General features: G+C 46.8%; 1 protein-coding gene across 1 annotated transcript in view; it reads right to left on the bottom strand.

Annotated features, from left to right (window-relative positions):
- Positions 1-473: 473 nt before the first annotated feature.
- LOC133365868 (myosin-7) overlaps positions 474-18972 on the bottom strand; it is a 47993-nt gene continuing 29494 nt past the window's right edge. The window contains exons 27-40 of the mRNA XM_061588238.1: positions 18445-18834; positions 17637-17763; positions 15830-15948; positions 15505-15701; positions 14005-14188; positions 12026-12191; positions 11760-11884; positions 9635-9943; positions 9312-9515; positions 7833-7958; positions 5881-6156; positions 4567-4662; positions 956-1090; positions 474-643 (exon numbers count right to left, since the gene is read on the bottom strand). Coding sequence (XP_061444222.1) covers positions 623-643; positions 956-1090; positions 4567-4662; positions 5881-6156; positions 7833-7958; positions 9312-9515; positions 9635-9943; positions 11760-11884; positions 12026-12191; positions 14005-14188; positions 15505-15701; positions 15830-15948; positions 17637-17763; positions 18445-18834 — 2475 coding nt within the window. The 3' untranslated portion in view covers positions 474-622. The remainder of the gene's footprint in view (positions 644-955; positions 1091-4566; positions 4663-5880; positions 6157-7832; positions 7959-9311; positions 9516-9634; positions 9944-11759; positions 11885-12025; positions 12192-14004; positions 14189-15504; positions 15702-15829; positions 15949-17636; positions 17764-18444; positions 18835-18972) is intronic.

Here is an 18972-nt window from a genome sequence, read left to right as displayed (position 1 = left end):
TTAGAAAAATAACCCAAAGGGCCCCTCCCCCCCCCCAAAAAAGCTAAGTGAGCACTGAGCATGCTTAATGGCCACTAAATGATGAACAAGGAATGGGAAAAGAAAACTGGGGGGGAGTAGTAGAAAGAGGGAATGGAATGGAGTATCCTGAAAAAGGCACGGTGGCTGGAGCACTGAACAGGAGCTGCAACATTTTGTTGCAGATCCCACTTAATCTTAATAACAGTATAAGGAGGATCTTGCTGTATCAGACTAAAAGGTCCGTTTAAGTCAGCATCTTGATTCCAACAGTGACAAGTGAAATGAGTTCTCTCTTTGCTTGACTCTAGCAACTGGCATTCGCGTGCCTTTCAACACAGAGATTTCATTTTGCTATTCCGGCTAACAGCGATTGATATCCAAACATATATACCTCTACATTTATACACACAGAGAGAGAAACACACATACACACAGACTAGAGTGAACAGAAAGCTGTTTGATCGCCTTTATTCTACATTTTGGGAGTGGTGCTGATATACAGAGCACAGGAGGTGGGGAAAGGTCCCTCCACTGCCTTTCAGGAGTGGAGTGGGCTGCATGTGTGTAATGTGAAGACGGGGCATTTGATCTCCAGAAGGAGTTACTCCTCGTTCAGACCTTTCTGCAAGGGAAGAGGGAGAAAGAAAATAATCAGTGGAGAAATGCCTTGACCGGGGGAGAGGAACTAAAATAATAGGCAGCATAAATGAACTCAGGAGAGCCAGTGTGGTGTAGTGGTTGTACGACCTGGGAGACCAAGGTTCGAATCCCCACACAGCCATGAAGCTCACTGGGTGACCTTGGGCCAGTCACTGCCTCTCAGCCTCATGAAAGCCCTATTAATAGGGTCGCCATAAGTCGGAATCGACTTGAAGGCAGTCCATTTACATTTAAACTGAACTCAAGAGGAGAGAGCACTTCAGTGGGTTCTCACCTTCACCCCAATATCACGGCTCTTGGCCCTTAACTTGTTGACTTGAGACTCGGCAATGTCTGCCCGCTCCTCGGCTTCATCCAGCTCGTGCTGAACCTTCCGGAACTTAGCCAGGTTACTGTTGGCCTGTTCCTCCTATGGGAGGGAAGAGAAAAAGAGATGGTAGAAGCCAAAGTGGACGGTGCATTAAAGGTAGTTCAAGATACTAGAACCTGGGGAGATCCAGTGAAGCTGAATGTCGGGAGATTCAAGTCACACAGCACATAGATAAACTCTGGAATTGGCTCCCACAAGAGGCAGCGATGGCTGCCAACATGGATGGCTTTAAAAGAGGATTAGACACATTCATGGGGGATGATAAGGCTATCGATGGCTACTGGCCGTGATGGCAATTGCTCTGCCTCCTCTGTCAGAGGCAGGTGGGGAGAGTGCTGTTGCACTCAGGACTTGCTTGTGGGCTTCCCATTGGGGCATCTAGTTGGCCACTGGGAGAACAGAGTGCTGGACTAGGTGGGCCCCCTTTGGCCAGATCCAGCAGCGGTACTCTTATGTCGGAGATTCTACCTTTGCATTTGTGGTTTGGAGAGGTACAGCTGCTCTATGTTAGGATCACATCCGTGTTGTTGATAGGAAGAAGACTAAATGAGTGTCTGCCCCAATATCAACCATCTTGGGCCCTACAGTTGGCAGGGGAGGCCTAGTTGGTGTTGATTCCCTGGTAAGGTGTGTCCGTCTCCCTCACTATTAATATGTGCTCAGACATAGGTCCATTCCATCCTGTGTTTTTGTGGATTTTTTCAAAAGAAAAAAATCACATTTGTACACATTTTATGCACGTTCTTCCCCTAAAATGTGGGGTTTTGTATGCATTTTGATGCATTTCCCCTTAAAATGACTTCCCCCTTAGGAACGACTTCAAAACATTCTTCACCCAGGCGTCTGAAGACTGAAATATACTATTCTTGAAAACCTTGAAATTACTAGCTGTGTGGGTTAGGTGATTTTGTTTTTAAAAAATGTTTTTATATGTTTTAAATATGTTCTTATTTTATTTTTAATTGTATTGTTTTAACATTTGGGTGTTTGCTCCTTGGGGAGGAAGGGTGGGATAAAAATATAATGAATAAATAAATAATAATCTGTTTATTACACTTAAGAACGTCTGCCTACATCTCAGACTGCCCATGCATGGAGGGCACCTTGCTTCCAGTGCAAGGCAATGGCAGGTCTTTTAGGCATTTTTTTCTTCAGCCCTTCTTTTAGCTGCTGCCAAGTTTATTCTTAGGTTCCTGGTTTTGTATTTTTAATCCTGTTTCTTTTTGGATGTGAGCTGCCTTGAAAGTATGGCTCAAGGGCAGAATATAAAGTCCTAAAACAAAGGAGTAAATGCACAGCCCGCTTTCCTTCCATGGAACGTAGGAAGGTGCCTTAAACTGACTCAGACCATTTGCCCATCTAGCTCAGTATTTCCCACACTGACTGGCAGTGACCTCCCAGGTCTTTAGGCAGCAGACATTCCCAGATCTACCTGGAAAGGCCAAGGATTGAGCCTGCGGATTTCTGCGTTCAAGCCAGTGCCACTGAGCTAGTCCTTCCCCTATGGAACTGAAGACAGCATGCACCGGAGAAGGGGAGGTTTCCCAGGCAATCTCCTATCCAGGCACTGACCAGACAGCTTAACTTCAGCAAGGCTGCTGCATTATGAGCCTTCAAGACCACAGCCCTAGGAGGGGGTCTCTTGCTTCACTTGGAGAGTCCCAGGCAAACCAGGCTGTTAATAATCAGTGGAAAAGCCTCCCGCTGCATTTCCAAAAGCCAAACAAAAAATAAAATTGGAGAGGGTGAAAGAAAGGCCTTCAGAGGTTCTTAAGACAGGCCCTGTCCAGGTTCCCTTAAAACAAACATTCTCTCTTACAGGTCTCACCGGCCCCATACTTCAGGGGTGGGTGACCTGAGGCCTTAAATGCTGCGTGTGACCCCCAGCCTAAATTTCAAAAAGCCCTCTGGGAGGGATCAAACATCTGGCAAGACCTATCAGTCTCTCCCCCGGCAGCCGCTGGGTAAGGAGAGAAAGAGAGAGAGAAAAGAGGGTGGCAGAAAGAGGGAGGAAAGGAGATGGCTCCACCCATCTTTGTCTCTGGCCTCACCCACTGCCAGCATGCATTCCCTGATGGATTGTCTGTGGAATGCAGCCCTCAGTTGAGAGAAAAAAAGGTTGCCTACCCTTGCCAAACAAAAGGTTGCCCACCCTTGCTCCTTCTTTATAGCAGAACTTTGAGAGTGATGGCAAATGAGAAGCAGGGCCTTTTCAGCACTGGTGCCGCACAAAGGACTTTCCTCTTTAAAAAAAAACACTGTTCATCCAGCTCTGTCCTGACCATTAAATAATTGACCAAAAAAAAAACTCACACAGAAAACCCTTTCTTTTTTTCAGCAGGCACCTTGGTGGGTGATGGCTGATTTTAACCATCTGGCTGTTTTTAATCTTGTCTTTTTACTTCCTGCTGACATGTGGTTTTATTTGATTGTATGCTCCGTACAAGTTCTGATTCTAATGGAATTGGATATTGGATTTTCATTTGCTTCTGCTATCATTTTTTCATTCCGCTGCCCCGTGAGGTGCAGAGGTGTAAATAACCAGAATGATAATACTTCTAGGTACAAGTAGGAGGAGGGGAAAATCCAGGTGGATGGGATGTTGATCAGGAAGTACTCACTGTGGTCGCCTAGTGAGCAGGAAATGCTCACCCACATGCCTATTTCTGAGGTATGCAAGAGGGAATAATGACAGGAAATTGAGAGGCAAGGAGTGGGTGAAGAGTGAATGCCTGTAGCTCAGTGACAGAGGATCTGCTTGCAGGCAGAAGGTCCCTGGTTATAGATATCAAGCTCCACCTTGATATCTTAGAGCCAAATAATAGCACGTTCTCCCAAACATCTAGGAGGGAAGGGCAGACTAGAACAGTATTCTTAAGCCTTGGGTTCCCCAGATGTTCCCTTGACTGCAACTCCCATCATCCCTGACTCGGGATGGGGGAGACATTTGATTCAGTTTGTACTTAAAGCTGAATGTATCAAATCTGCACTTTCTGAAATAGCCATCTTTCGAAATTCAATCTTATCTAGATTTTTGCAATGTGGTTCTCCAACCAAGCAATGTTCAGAAGAATGCATATTTTAGGGGAAAGTGTGCATCCAAATGAATATATTAGTGGCTATAACACACAAATGCACTATATTAGGAGAAATTGCTTGCAAAAATGTGTATATTTGTAAACTACATAACATATTTCATACTAACCTTACAGAACATATATATTTAATAATAATACAAATAAATACAAAAATGGAGTTTAATAGGAAACATTCCTATAAAATGCTGAAGGATTTTCACGAGCATTTAAAGACAGAAATCACAAATTGTTGCAGTGATGCGGAGGACCGAATCTAAGAGAGGACCAATGAGTAACGGAAGACCGACAACGACAGATTCTTCCGTCTCTGTCCCTGATCGCTGGGCTGAAGCTGGCTGGGGCTGATGGGAGTTCGAGTCCAACAGCATCTGGTGGCCTAAAGTTAATGAACACTAGCCTAGAACATTGGCTACTCACCGCTTCCTCAGCCTGCCTCTTGTAAGCCTTCACCTTCAGCTGGAGTTTATCCACCAGGTCTTGGAGGCGGATAAGGTTCTTTCGATCCTCCTCAGTCTATGGCACAAAAGAGAAAGGGAGACAATCAGGAGGATGGTTATTCAGTGTCTACCTGGCTGAGCTAGAACACTGAGTACTGCACGGTGTTGACAGCTTTGCTACCTCCCAGAGCCAGCCCAGCCATTAGGCAGAGTCAGGCATTTGCCTCAGATATGCTTGGGGGGGGGGAGAGGCCAGCAGCCATGCCCTCTGAGACCCCCTAAGCTAGCTTACTCCATGCCCTCTAAGTTAGTTTGCTGTTCCCAGATGTGGATTCTACCACTAGCCCAGCCCAGTTCAATTCAGCTCGTGGAATGGAGGTTGCTATCTTGTCCTTTGCCTCAGACAACAAAATGTCTCCGCCCAGCCCTGTCTCGTCCTGTCACAACTGTGAGTCTAATTCCTTTGGGGCTGTTCTAGTCTTAAAAGATGGTGCCCATGTTGCTCTAGAACTCTGCATTCAGGCTCTAGGACCCTGATGGAGAGCCCAATGTTCTAATCTCCAAAATGGTGGGAGGACCCCCATTGAATTAACTGTCCCGGAGCACTTTCTCTCTGTCTTTAGAATTTGCTGTGAACACTGTGCTTGTTCCAGAAATCTTTCCTAAACAGATCTGTTTCCTGTAGCAGCTGACTGATAACAAAAAGTTTTGTTTATGAATGAATATTAGGCATGTATTTTGGGTGGAACATATTTTCAGGAACAAAAATGGTATGAGGGCTCCCTATTAGTTCCAAATTACAGAGTGATGCATCTCTTTATCAGATTTTGGAGCGAGCGATAACAGTGGCAGCTGGTGACTCTGTGTTAGTGGGGCAGTGGAATCCGCTCCAGGTTTTAGTCTGAACTTTCAAAGAGCTGTCCAAGGTGCTGATACCCTAGGTTCAGTACCTTGGACAGTACCCTGAAAGTTCAGACTAAAGCCCGGAGCGGATTCCAGTGCCTCACTGACATGGAGGCACAAGCTTCTATTGAAGTGATATTACACTATCAGTTTTGTTAAGTAATTTTAAGTTCGACAAGATCGTCATCCTAATTCTAGATCATTCTGGTTTCCCAAACCAAGCCACTAGCGACACTGTGGGATGACTGAGCTGGGTTCAAGATGGCAGTCACTGTATTGTGGATGCAACTTGGCTAGAATGGAAATACCTTCTGGTTAAGTTGGATCATGCTCAATTTCTACTCAACCAGGTATCATTCCGGATGGAATGAGGGTATCTGAGCCCACCCACCTGGTAGGTGAGCTCCTTGATGCGCCGCTCGCACTTGCGCATGCCCTTGACATTCTCGGCGTTGCGCTTCTGCTCCGCCTCCAGCTCGTTCTCCAGCTCTCGCACTCGGGCCTCCAGCTTCTGGAGCTGCTTCTTGCCGCCCTTCAAGGCCAGCTGCTCCGCCTCGTCCAGCCGCAGCTGCAGGTCCTTGATGGTCTGCTCCATGTTCTTCTTCATCCTCTCCAGGTGCGCGCTGGTGTCCTGCTCCTTCTTCAGCTCTTCCGCCATCATGGCCGCCTGGAGGCAATAGAGAAGAGCAGGCACAGTGTTGGGAGAGAGAATTACCTCAGTTCGGGGAAAGAGAGAGGGAATGGATTACCTCAGTTTGAAAAGGGAAAATTACCTCAGTTTGGGGAAAGAGAGAGGGAATGGATTACCTCAGTTTGAAAAGGGAAAATTACCTCAGTTTGGGGAAAGAGAGAGGGAATGGATTACCTCAGTTTGGGGAAAGAGAGAGGGAATGGATTACCTCAGTTTGGCAAACCCAGTGCGCCTTAACTCCTGAGAGGAGTAGGTGAAATGGGCAGGAGTCTGTACTCTTCTTTAAACAGATGCTTATATACCACATCTGTGAACTGCTTATTCCCATGAGTGTGACAAACAGGCCCTCTCCTCACACCCATCATGCCTCTGCCCACCACAGAGAGGACGGCTCCTTCCTTCTCTCAATAAAGCGAGGGAAAGGAGAATTCTAGGATACACTCATATTATCTTCACTAAACATGATTCTACTGGTGGGAAATGTTTTTTTATGTAGTGCGGGGGGGATCCTTTTTTTCCTGTTGAGGGCCATATTCCTTCGGGAGTAACCTGTCTGGGGCCACATGTTGGCGGAGATAATCATGGACAGTATCAGTAACAGAAGTGTCCTGGTTTAATTCATCCCGAGGGAAAAAAAAGATGTCTCTGCTTCAATTTTCACCACGGCTACCTCAGATTCAAATACCGAATCCTATGCAAATCGACTTGAAAGTAAGCCCCACTGGGTTTGATAGGTTATTCTCAAATGCGTAAGTATACAGGGGATTTCTGTAGTAAAATAGAGTGTTACTGTTCTGGCAAGTAAGTGAGGAAAAAAGCTTTTCTCGCTTGAGCATCATATACAGATACACACATAGATGACCGAAGCCTACAAAGTTGTTTTCAGACATCTTTGCCCTAAGCCATATAAAACAGGAGGGAAAAAATTAAAAACCCCATCAAGTTATTTTTATCGACACATTTTTAAAAACCAGGAAAAATAATGAGGAAATGAATAAGAAGGAACTCTGAAGGGATGGATGAATGGATCAGCTTCAGTAGGCGCTGGGGGCTATGTAAGATGAGGTTGGGGGCTGCAGATCACCCACCTGTGTTATCATACATAATTAGGGCAGCTAGTCCTAAATATTCATTAGAAAAGATAATAATGCTGGGGAAAACAGAAGGGAGTAGAAAAAGAGGCAGGCCAAACAAGAGATGGATTGATTCCATAAAAGAAGCCACAGACGTGAACTTACAAGATCTGAACAGGGTGGTTCATGACAGATGCTCTTGGAGGTCACTGATTCATAGGGTCGCCATAAGTCGTAGTCGACTTGGAGGCACATAACAACAACTCCTAAATAACCGTGTTATCAAATGCTTCTCATCTTTGATTTTGAGAACTGCAGCCACAGGAGAAGTGCTGTAGCCCACTAGTAGAGCACTTGCTGTGCCTATACAAGGTCCCAGGTTGAATCGTCAGCATCTCCAGGTAGGGCTGGGAGAGACTCCCTTTCTGAAACCCTGGAGAGCTGCTGCCTGTCCGTGTGGACAATACTGAGCTAGATGGACCGATGGGATAAGACAGCTTCCTAAGCATAGGCAGAGACCCTTTCATGCAGGTTAGGGGTGTTGCTTCCACAGAGAGCGTGTCCTCATATTTCACTCACATCAGTGATGGCTTTCTTCGCTTTCTCCTCAGCGTTTCGGCACTCCTGAATGGCCTCCTCCACCTCTGTCTGCAGCTGGGCCAGGTCAGATTCCATCTTCTTCTTCTGGTTAATGAGGCTGGTGTTCTGAGAAACAAATACACCACAGATTTTTTATTTTAGATTTAAAAAAATAGGACTTGTTGCCAACCTCCAGGGAAGTATGGCCTCATAAGAGGGCAGGGCAGGATCACTCTAGCTTGAGGCAGACACAGTCATACTACTCATTAATCACTTTTTCTGCTGGTCACCTAGAAGCCCATCCCAAATTGTTCACTGATCCTAACCATCTGATCCCACATTTCCTAGAATCTTCTATTGACTGAAAGTCCATCCTCCACATCAGAGGCAGAAATAAGCCAACCAGTGTTGGCGGGAGGACTTTGTTAGATACCACATCCTTTTTCAGGGACTGTATCTTTCCTTCCCTAATCCAGATGTTTCTCTGACACTGTTGCCGTCTACCAGGTAAGAAATAATTTTCTCAACGCTTGTCTGTGGTTGACGTCCCTCGCCTCCACTCTTGATCAGTCATAAATCATAAATCCATACCATGGACTACCATGAGGCAGTAGTAAACATTTGGATTCTGAGGTAAGCACTTGTCTCTGTTTAGAATGTTCTAGAAAATCCAAGAGCAGCCCACCTGGTGGGGCACAGCAGCAGCAATAAACTCCCGGTAGTGGCATTGATGCTGCTAACGGGTAGGTGCAGGGTCTCAGCAATGTCAGGACTGTGTGGGTGTATCGGCAAGAGCCCTGGATTAGCTGTACTGGTGCATTTGTGCAGTTCCAATGTCACCAGCTTGACCCTCCCAGTAAGCCACAGTGATGCTGCTGCCAGGGAGGCTATTGCTATGTCTTTGGCTCACAGGCTAAATCATTCCTGAGAGCTATAGGAGTACAACAAAGCTGTAGATAATGTTACAAAAGGATGCATGTGTTGGGTGTAACTCAGCTTGCTGTGAGTTTGCATGGGGAAGGGTAGATAAAGAAGGGAACCTCCATGCTTCCTAGACTGTCTTTCTGACATAACCTGTGCTGAACTTCCTTCAAGCGGTAGACTGATACTCTCTGGGGTTGCTGACCTCATTTCCTGCTCCTCCCTTGTTCTTTGTCCCATCTTTCCTTTGTCTCTCTCACTCTCTCCTGCAGAGAGCAAACTTTAGTTAGCAAGAACCAGAATCTATCTATCCTGTTCAGTATGTATTTCCTGCAATAAATGTAAGGTTTCTTGTTTTCTTAGAGCCAGAGTCTCAATGTGATTATATCCAGGGTAAAGTGTGCTCCTTCACCAGGGATCCTGTTACAGTTCAGCTTCTGCCACACATTTAACTTCCAATGCTAACAGTTTTGAGGGCAACATTTCCTGTTTCCAGGCTGATCACAATCCATGAGGTTTAATAACATAGGTTTGCTTCGCTTCTGAGGTGACTCTTACTTGTGTGTGGAGAAGCTGGACTCTTTCGCTGGCTTCTATCAGTTCCTGTTCCGCCAACTTACGGGCCCGTTCGGTCTGCTCCACCACAGCGCGCAACTCCTCCAGCTCCGCCTGCAACAAGTTGTTCCTCCGCTCTACAATGGCAATGTTCTCCTTCAGGTCCTCATTGGCTCGGACAACATCATCCAGTTGTATCTGGGTGTCCTGAAAGGAAAAGGAGAAAGCCAAGATGAAGGGGGGGGGAATAGGAGAGAGGTAATAAAATTGAAGGTGATCTTGTTTTGCCAGGGATAAAAGATTTCAATTGAACTTTCTGATTGTACCTTGAGGTATCCCTGTAAAGTTTTGACTTGCTTCTGAGCCTCAGCTGCTATGCGGTTGGCATGGCTAAGCTGGATCTCCATCTCGTTGAGGTCACCCTCCATCTTCTTCTTGACCCTCAGCGCCTCGTTGCGGCTGCGGGTCTCAGCATCCAGGGACGCCTGAAGCGAGTCCACCATCCTCAGGTGGTTCCGCTTGGCTTGCTCCATCTCCTCGTCCTTCTCGGCCAGCTTGCGCTCAATCTCGGCCTTGATCTGGTTGAACTCCAGCTGAGCCCGGAGGATCTTGCCTTCCTCGTGCTCCAGAGAGGCCTGGAGCGTAGGGGAAATATTGAGTAGAGGAAAGAGAAGAAGTTAATGCTTAAACAAAGAAAAATGTAAGGATGTAAGAGCTTGGCTGCTGGATCAGGCCAAAGGCCCATCTTGCCCAGCATCCTGTTCTCAACAGTGATCAACCAGATGGACCAAAGGGAAGCCTGTAAGTAGGACCTGAGTGCTCCCCCCATGCGTGATTCCCAGCAACTGGCATTCAGAGGCCTACTGCTTCCAACAGCGGAGAGAGAACACAGCCATTGTGGCTAGCAGCCATGATAGCCCCATCCTCCATGAATTTGTCTCATTCCTTTTTAAAGCCATCCAAGTTGGTGGCCATTGCTGCATCTTGTGGGAGCGAATTCCATACTTTAACTATGAGCTGTGTGAGGAAGTTCTCTCTTTCATTATCCTGAATGAAACCCTCGCTATGCTTATGGGAGTACAATGAATTGTATGAGTATTATTTTCCTCATACTAGAGATGCCCACATTAATACACAGATCAAAATGCAGTTACATTTTGCTTTTCACACTTCTCTGAACTTTGCTATGCAGCTCTTGGCTCAAAACAGAAATACCAAAATGTGTATATAAAAATGGCTATTTTAGGTAATAATTCATGTATTTTTTTAAAAAATACATGGCACAAATGGACTTCTAAACACATGCAAAACTGACTGGAAATGATCTGTCCATCTCTGCTTCAGATTCATGCCCATGTTCTGGGGAGATCTTAGTGTCAAAAAATTCACTCAGTATTCTTGGGGAAAATAAATTATGCTGTCTGCCAACAGCTTTCTCTAAAAAAAAAACAAAGAAAAAAAAAACGGCTGCCAGACATGGAAATAATAGCCATGGTGCTTCCCTATGTCTGTTTCCATCAATTTATAAAAAACAAATCTGTAGGAAAATTAATGTCTCTACGTTGCGTGTCTGACGGTTCGACAGCTTTAATGCTTAAGGGGGCACATGATGGCAAGGAATTCTGCTGTTTGGGAATGGGATGGAGGTTGCCACTGTGCTTCCGCACTTCCTCAAGCTCATGGAAGTTGCCACTGGCCAAGGAGATGGAGCCTGTTATCTCCATCCTGTCCTTTAACATTTACAGCTTTCATGAGTGGATCATGAGGGGAGGAAAAGAGAAAACAGAGGAAAGAGAGGAGGAAGGAACAATAAAAAGAACCATGGACATTTGTATATATGGAGGAGAAAGATCACGAGGGGGAGAAGAAAGAAATATGAGAGAATGTGAGGAGAAAGAAATGACAGGAAGAACCAGGGTCATTTGTACATATGGAGAAAAAAGATCATGAGGAAAGGATTCGTTGGGAAAGTGAGGAGGAAGGAATGATAGAAAGGACCAGGGATGCTTGTATATATGGAAGTGAAAGATTGTGAGGGGAGGAAAAACATTCATTTTATTTTTTATAAACTTGTTTTTAAATAGCTTTTATTGATAAATATCATTTGTATTTTATATTCTGTGTCAACAGCTTAGAGGTTTTACTTAAAGTTAAGCGGTTTGCCAATCTCGTGAAGAAATGAATAAATAAATAGATGAAATAAAACATGAGAGGAGGAAGAAAGAAATCTGAGGCAACGAGAGGGAAAGGGAATGACAGAAAGGACATTTGTGCATATGGAGGTGAAAGATCGTGAGGAGCGGAAGAAAGAAATCTGAGGGAACGAGAGGAGAAAGGAAGGACAGAAGGAACGAGGGAGACTTGTGCATATGGAGAGGCAATGTGGTGGAGGAATTTGATTTTGTGTGTGTGTGCATGTGCTGTGGGTCCTCAACTGAGGGCCCTCCTCACCTCAGCCTCCTCCAGAGCGGCCTGCAACTCCAACTTCTCCGCATCAAGCTGCTTCCGCAATTTCTCAAGCTCATGGATGCTCTTGCCACTGGCTCCAAGCTGCTCGGTGAGGTCGGAAATCTCCTCTGCCAGGAGGAACAAAAAGGGAGAAAGGGAGAGAGAGAATCAGGTCGCATCCAGTGGGGAACAGGTTTCATTCAGGGCCCGGTGGCCCACCAAGGAAGGAGGGCTGAGGAGGGTTTGGCCGCTGAGGAAGAAAGGCTCACCTTGCAAGTTCTTGTTCTCCCTCTTGAAGGTCTCCAGATGCTCCAGTGACTCCTCGTAGGCGTTCTTCAGCTTGAAGAGCTCAGTGCTGAGTGAACGTGCCTCCTTTTGGGACGCCTCCAGCTCTGTCTGGGATTCCTCAAACTTCTGTTTCCACTCAGACAGGAGCTGAAGTAGTCAATAAGCAAACAGAGAGAGAATAAGGATTGAGCAAGGCTGGATTTTATGGAGTTCTAGGACTGCTGTATTCAAAGACAGCAAACAGACATCCTTCAAGCCCTGCTGGGAGGAAGGGTGGGATATAAATCAAATAATAAATAAATAAAAATAAAGTGAAGCCAGTGTGACGTAACATTTAATGTGCCTTGGACCGGGGAGACTAAGGTTCAAATCCCCACCTCAGCCATGAGGTTCACTGGGGTGACTATGGGCCACTTGCCATCTCCCCACCCCTGGAAACCTACCTCACAAGATTGTTGTGAGGACAAAAGGTGGGGAAAGGACCACATATGTTGTCTCAAGCTTACTGGAGGAAAAGTGGGATAGAAATGTAAAAATAAAATAAGAACACAATATGGGAATTGAAACAGAGCCATCCTTTGAAATTTGCACTTATATCCACATTTTCCAATGCAGCTATCCAACCAAACAATGTTTACAAAGGTGCATATATTAAGGGCAAATGTGCATAAAAATGAATATATTAGTGAAAATAACACACACCGGTGCATTATATTAGAGAAACTTCTTACAAAAAATGTATATATTAGTCAAAACTGCATACAAAAATATGCTTATTAGGAGAAATTTGCACTAAAATGCTGAAGAATGTTCATGAAGATGCTTTAAAAAAACCAGAAATTGCTGCAGAAGTGTGGAGAACTGAATTTGAGATCGGAAAAATGAGAAAGGGAGAGAGAGCCGAAATGGACAGATCCTCCCATCCCTACTCTCAGGTAAGTGAGGTTAGGATTGCAGCCTTATACTGAACGAGGCACATGATGAGACCAAACTTCTTCAGGAACTCAAGCACAAGTTCTTCCTGGGGAAGGTGGGGATTGAACCTGTGCAGGATGGACCCATATATTACAAAACAAAAAAACAAAAAGAGGAGAAACTGGTTTGCATACAATTTTCATATGCTAGTTTATATGTATAGATGCAAATTTGGGTGTGTGTGTGTGTGTGTGAGACTACAACAGAAACAGAGACACAATACATCTCACCCTAGTGGGGGAGACTTGACCGGGTGGGGCTGCTCAGTTAGATGTCTGCATACTAACTTTTGATGGGCAACGTCAAGCCCCCTCCCTTGCTCTCTGTTCTTACGGCTCTTTCTCTTTTAACTGGACAACCCATCAAACGGAAGACTGTCCACTGTAAAACAGGACACATGGCCAGCCTAAACCAGAGATGTTTGGCACAGATGTGGTTTAATGTAGTTGCGTACGACACAGCTGCTTTCTCTCCCGCACTAAACTAGTCTGACTTTGTTCCACCCGGGCAGCCCAAAATGTTTTCCTTTGACTCAAGTGGGTCCCAAGGTCACATCCACAATGTACATTTTAAAGCACTCTTATACCACTTTAACACTTGTGGCTTGCCCCCAAAGAATCCTGGGAACTGCCGTTGGTTAAAGGTGCCCTAGGCTCCTGCTGGGAGGAAGGGCAGGATATAAATCAAATAATAAACAAATAAATAAACAAGCAAACAAATAAATAAAATTAAGATGCAGAGAGTTGTTAGGAGACCCCGAACAGAACTACAGTTCCCAGCACCCTTAACCAGCTACAGTTCCCAGGATTCTTTGGGGGAAGAGTTCTTTACCCAGGCATTCTGTATGGCCCACTATCCCCACCAGGTGGAGCCAGGATGCCCACAGCTCTCCCCTCCTCATCATTCCTGGTTCTTTTCACACTATACTTTGTCAAAGTTAAAAAAATTGTGCCCATTTCCCTTTCTCCCCAACTGAGTCCCTCACCTTGTCAAAGTTCCTCTGCTTCTTGTCCAGGGCAGCTGCGGCCGCGTTGGAGCGCTCCACATCCACCATGAGGTCCTCGATCTCATTCTGCAGGCGGTGCTTGGTCTTCTCCAGCGAGGAGCACTTGGCGTTCACGGCCTCCACCGCCTCCTCAGCATCCTGCAGCCGCTGCGCCAACTTCTTCCTGACACACAAATGGGGGGGGGGCGGCATAATGAGACAATTAACGTGGAAGGTGCCCAAGTCCATTACAAGGGACGGCACCTTCTAGACCTAATCAATAGAGAGACAGGGCATCTCTAATTCTGTTTTGCTTAAGACATAGCAGGAACAAAAAGGGAACGAGCACCAAACGAAGATCAAAAAGAAGAGAGACAGGATCTGGTGCTAAGTGCAGATTTACTGTAATGTTCTACATGTTTTGGAAATACTTTCTTTCCTCAGGTGCTAAAAACATTCAAACAAACTCAAATTAGTGTCGTGGAGACAACACCGTGGTCATAAACATAAGCAAAACATTTTTAAAGACCACATACGAATCATTTAAAAAATATCTAAATTTTTTTTTCAACATTCACAGTGATACATCCCTGATCACTAACGTTACACTGACATATTATAAAACCATAATATATGGCTTAAATTAAACAGAACGTTATAATCGCCTTATAAAGCAGCTTAAAAAACTCCTCACCCCAGAAAAACAAACAAACATTGCCCTGTACTAACCTGTGGAGCTAAATTTCCTTGGCTCTGTCAAAGCAATATAAAATCTTTTTGCTTAAAACATAACCCGTCTGGCTTGTTGGGGAAATCAAAATGAAATTCAAGGTGTTCACATTGGTGTTTAAAGCCCTAAATGACATAGGCCCCAAATATCTGAAAGAGTGCCTCCATCCCTACACACCAGCAGAGGGGGGCCCTCTTGGTAGCTCTACAATCCTCAGAAGTGTGGGGAAAGGGAGCCCAGGACAGGGCTTTCTCCGTAGCAGCCCCTCCACTGTGGAATTCCTTCCCCACAGAGATGTGCCTGGCATCTTCATTGTACAGCTTCTACCAGACGCTGAAGACGTGCCTCTTTACCCTGGCCTATTTTGTTTTGCGGGACCCACCTCTTTTGCAGAGTTTGTAAATGTTCTGTTTGGGGGTTTGGACGGTTCTTACTGTTCCAATTTGTTTGTGTAAGTGCAATTCTTTAACTTGTTTTTCTAATAACTAGTGGCTACATTGCTGCAAGCCGCTGTGGGCCCTTGTGGTGAAAGGTGGGCAAGATACCTGATCGACACATATATGGATGCAAGAGATGTGGAGGAGGCAAAAAAGATAGGTAGTCAAAGAGGGGAAATAGAAAGGAAGGACCCCCAAAAGTGGTTGAGAGAAAAGGTGAGGGGCAAAAGGAACCTAGAAGAGGTGGTGGTGGAGTGGTTGCAACAGGGCTGTGGTTGGTCTGGCTGTGAGGTGAGGTGGGGACAGCAGAAGGTTCTAGGCCCCCTCACTTACTTGGCCTCCTCCAGTTCCTCAGTCCTCTGGATGGCGTCAGTCTCGTACTTGGTCCTCCACTGCGCCACCTCAGAGTTGGCTTTGGAGAGGTTGCGCTGAAGCTCCGCTTTGGCCTCCGTCTCTTCCTCATACTGTTCCCTCAGCAGGTCACAGTCGTGGCGGGCCGACTGGAGTGCATGTGCCAGAGCGTTCTTGGCCTGAGGGAGAAAGGAAAAGACACAGTTCTTAGTGGCCCTCAGTCCTGATATGACCACTATGTACCCTTCACACCGAGCTCTGCTGATTCTCCCCTGCCTCCAGCCCACAACCTCTTTGCATCCCTTGCCTTAGCTTCCTCCTCCAGTTGCCTCTTCAGATCTTCCAGTTGTTGGGTGTACGTCAACTTCCCTCGTGTGAGCTGGTTAATAAAAGCTTCCTTCTCATCCAGCTGGCGGGATAATTCCCCTAAGGAGAAGAATCATCCTTCACTATGGGGTGGAGGAATCCATTATCTCTGGGAGGACCCCTTGGCCTCTGCGGCAGAGTTCCCAACGAGTTTTCTTGTCATCTGAATTGGCAGCCATATTGAACAAGCCAAGCAGGGATTCTGTGGACAGTCTGTTGAACAAGGGCTCTGTGGGCCAACTTTGATAGGTGGACAGAACAACCCACCTGTCAATCACACTATGATGTCACTATGGCATCACATGATTGACAGGTGGAAGCTTCAAGGATAGGGGTGGCAAAACCTTCTGGGAGGGGAAAAAGAAGCCTGCATTTTGCAAACGTCAGCTGCAAGTGGGAGAAGTCCCTCTCGAAGCCAATGCCTGCAAAAAAAAAACACATGCTTCAGCTGCGCATGTGAGCTCCCAGAAGGGAACAGGCACATATAGCCAATGCAGAACTGAACCCTGCCTTCCCTCCCATCAGATGTCACAAGTGGCATCAGCTGATTGACAGGTAAGCATGGTTTAGGGGGAAAATGGCCTTGTAGGCCAACTGGACCCCCTAAAGGGCCAAGATTGGTCCTTAGGGCAGAAGATCTCCACATCTGCTGTCAAATACCTGCCCTATTGACCCGTAGAGGCTTCTCTTCAGTAAAAGTTCTGCAGAAGGTGCCATGTTTTTTAAATTATGTGTTTTAAAATTGTTGTAACCCACCCTGGGACCTTTGGGTGAAGGATAGGTGGTGGAAATAATAATAATAATATATAGATCCATATAATATTTTCTGGGCTAGATTTGTATAGAACTTAGTTGCTAGCTGATTTTTTCCCCCCTTGGGGTGGGGTAGAGTGCAGGAGATGGGGCAAGAAGGATGGCTCGTGTTCAGTTTTGGGGGAAGTATCAAAACATTATTTTCAGTCTGGAAGCAACTGAAAACTGTATGAAGAATCATTTTGAAAGAAAAAATAAGTAGATGAAAGTAGGGCATGGCAAGAAGGAAGGAAGGAAAGCTTTGAACAGATGTATAGATGGATGGAAACTGGGGTGCAAGTGAGTAAGGATGATGGAGACATTCTTACAGCAGAAAACTATGAAGAGGGCTAGCCATGGGGTGATGGGAGAAGGGCCGTAGTGCAGCAGCAGAGCATCTGCTTTGCATGCAGAAGGGCCCAGATTCTATTCCTGACGGCACCTCCAGGTAGGGCAGGGAAAAATGTCTGTCTGTCTGAAACCCTGAGGAATCATTGCCAGATACTGTGGACCACGACAGCCAATCTGGTAACATCCAGATGTTTTGGACTACAATTCTCATCAGCCCCAGCCAGCATGGGGAGATGGAGCCCAACGACAACTTTGGGGCCGCAGGCTGGCCTCACCTCTGCTTTAGGGGGAAATTGAGGCAAGATCTCCCAGCCCAACGAGGGCGTCTACCTCCTGCCTGACAACCCCTGACCTCCCTGGCACGCCTCGTGGGCCATTTCATGAGAACAGGGGTGGCTAACCTGGGGCCCTCCCTGGTGTTGTCAGACTCTAACTCCCATCAGCCCTGGCCAGCATGGCCAATAGTCCGGGATGATGGGAGCTGTAGCCTGAGCAAGGCAGACCAACAGTCTGACTCAGCCTAAGGCAGCTACTCCTTCGCTTCCCGAGGATGAGCGACAGGTGGGAATTGAGGGATGCGGCCGTTTTTCCTCCCCGTCATTCACCATTCTCTGTCTGGAGCTTGGCTCGCTGCGTGGTGAGGTCGTGGACCATTCGCTGAGTCTCTTCGGACTTGGCCCGATACTCATTCATTTGATCTTCAAAGGTGCGGCACATTTTCTCCAGGTTGGCCTGAAATCCAGCAACACGAGGAGTTGGTGAAGAGTGAATTCAGAGGAGTGAAACCCAGTCAGGGGCAGGGACAAAGGGTTCTGCCCCCAAACTTTAATCCCACCTCCAACTTTGTATCCTTTCCCCTTTTCCAAATTAACTCATTTAATATCTCCTGAATAGCAGCTGGTATAGCCCAGTGGGGAGGAGAGCCTGGCTGGGAGTCCAGAGTCTGTGAGTTCAAATCCCCACTCGTGTCTCCTGGGGGTCAAGGGCCAGCTAAAGATCACCCCACAAGGAGTGGCTCAGGGGTTATCTGCCCTGCCACCAGTGCAGCCGTGGGCAAGCTGCAGAGTCCCAAGGAGCCCAGTTGCCCCCCAGCTGGCAGTTGCGGACAAGGAAGGGGCTGGCTTGTGCAGCTGTGGCAAGCTGAGCAGGCCCTAGCCAGCTGGGGAGGACTAGCCTCAGAGGGAGGCAATGGTAAAGCCCCTCTGAATACCACTTGCCATGAAAACCCTATTCATTGGGTAGCCATAAGTCGGGATTGACTTGAAGGCAGTCCATTTCCATTTCAATATCTCCTGACCGTTTCCCCCAAGTTTCAACCCAGCCGCTAACTGTAGCTTCACCCTCAAACCTTGACATCATCTTCCTTGCTCCACCCCAAATGTAGCCCCGCCCCCCAATTCACTGATGCAGAACCTTGGCTTTCATCAGCTGCTCCATGTTGGAGGCCATGTCGTCCACCTCCAGCTTCAGCTCGCTCTTCTCCTTCTCCAGCTTCTGCTTCACGCGCTGCAGGTTGTCGATCTGCTCGCCCAGCTCCGCCGTGGAGTCGGCGTGCTTCTTGCGCAGGGTGGCCGCCGTGGCCTCGTGCTGCAGCGTGGCCTCCTCCAGGTCGCGCCGCATCTTCTGGAACTCGGCCTCCCGCTTCTTGTTCAGCTCGATCTGCACGGAGGTGGCCCCGCCCGCCTCCTCCAGCCGCTCGCTGATCTCCTCCAGCTCCCGCGAAAGTTCGGAGCGCTGCTTCTCCACCTTGGCCCGGGCGGTGCGCTCGGCCTCCAGCTCCTCTTCCAGCTCCTCTATCCGTGCCTAAGCCAGAGAGAAGGACACAAGATTTAGGCAGACACACTCGGGGAATTCAATCTGCAGCCTCCATTTCAAAAGACCAGGCCTAGATGCAGATCTGAAAAGCTTCCATGGATATACCAAGTACATTAATGTCGACAG

The sequence above is a fragment of the Rhineura floridana genome, chromosome 11 (assembly GCF_030035675.1).
Source record: "Rhineura floridana isolate rRhiFlo1 chromosome 11, rRhiFlo1.hap2, whole genome shotgun sequence".
NCBI classification, from domain to species: domain Eukaryota; kingdom Metazoa; phylum Chordata; class Lepidosauria; order Squamata; family Rhineuridae; genus Rhineura; species Rhineura floridana.
Note: the sequence above shows the minus strand (reverse complement) of the source record. Positions and strands in the feature narration are given on the sequence as shown.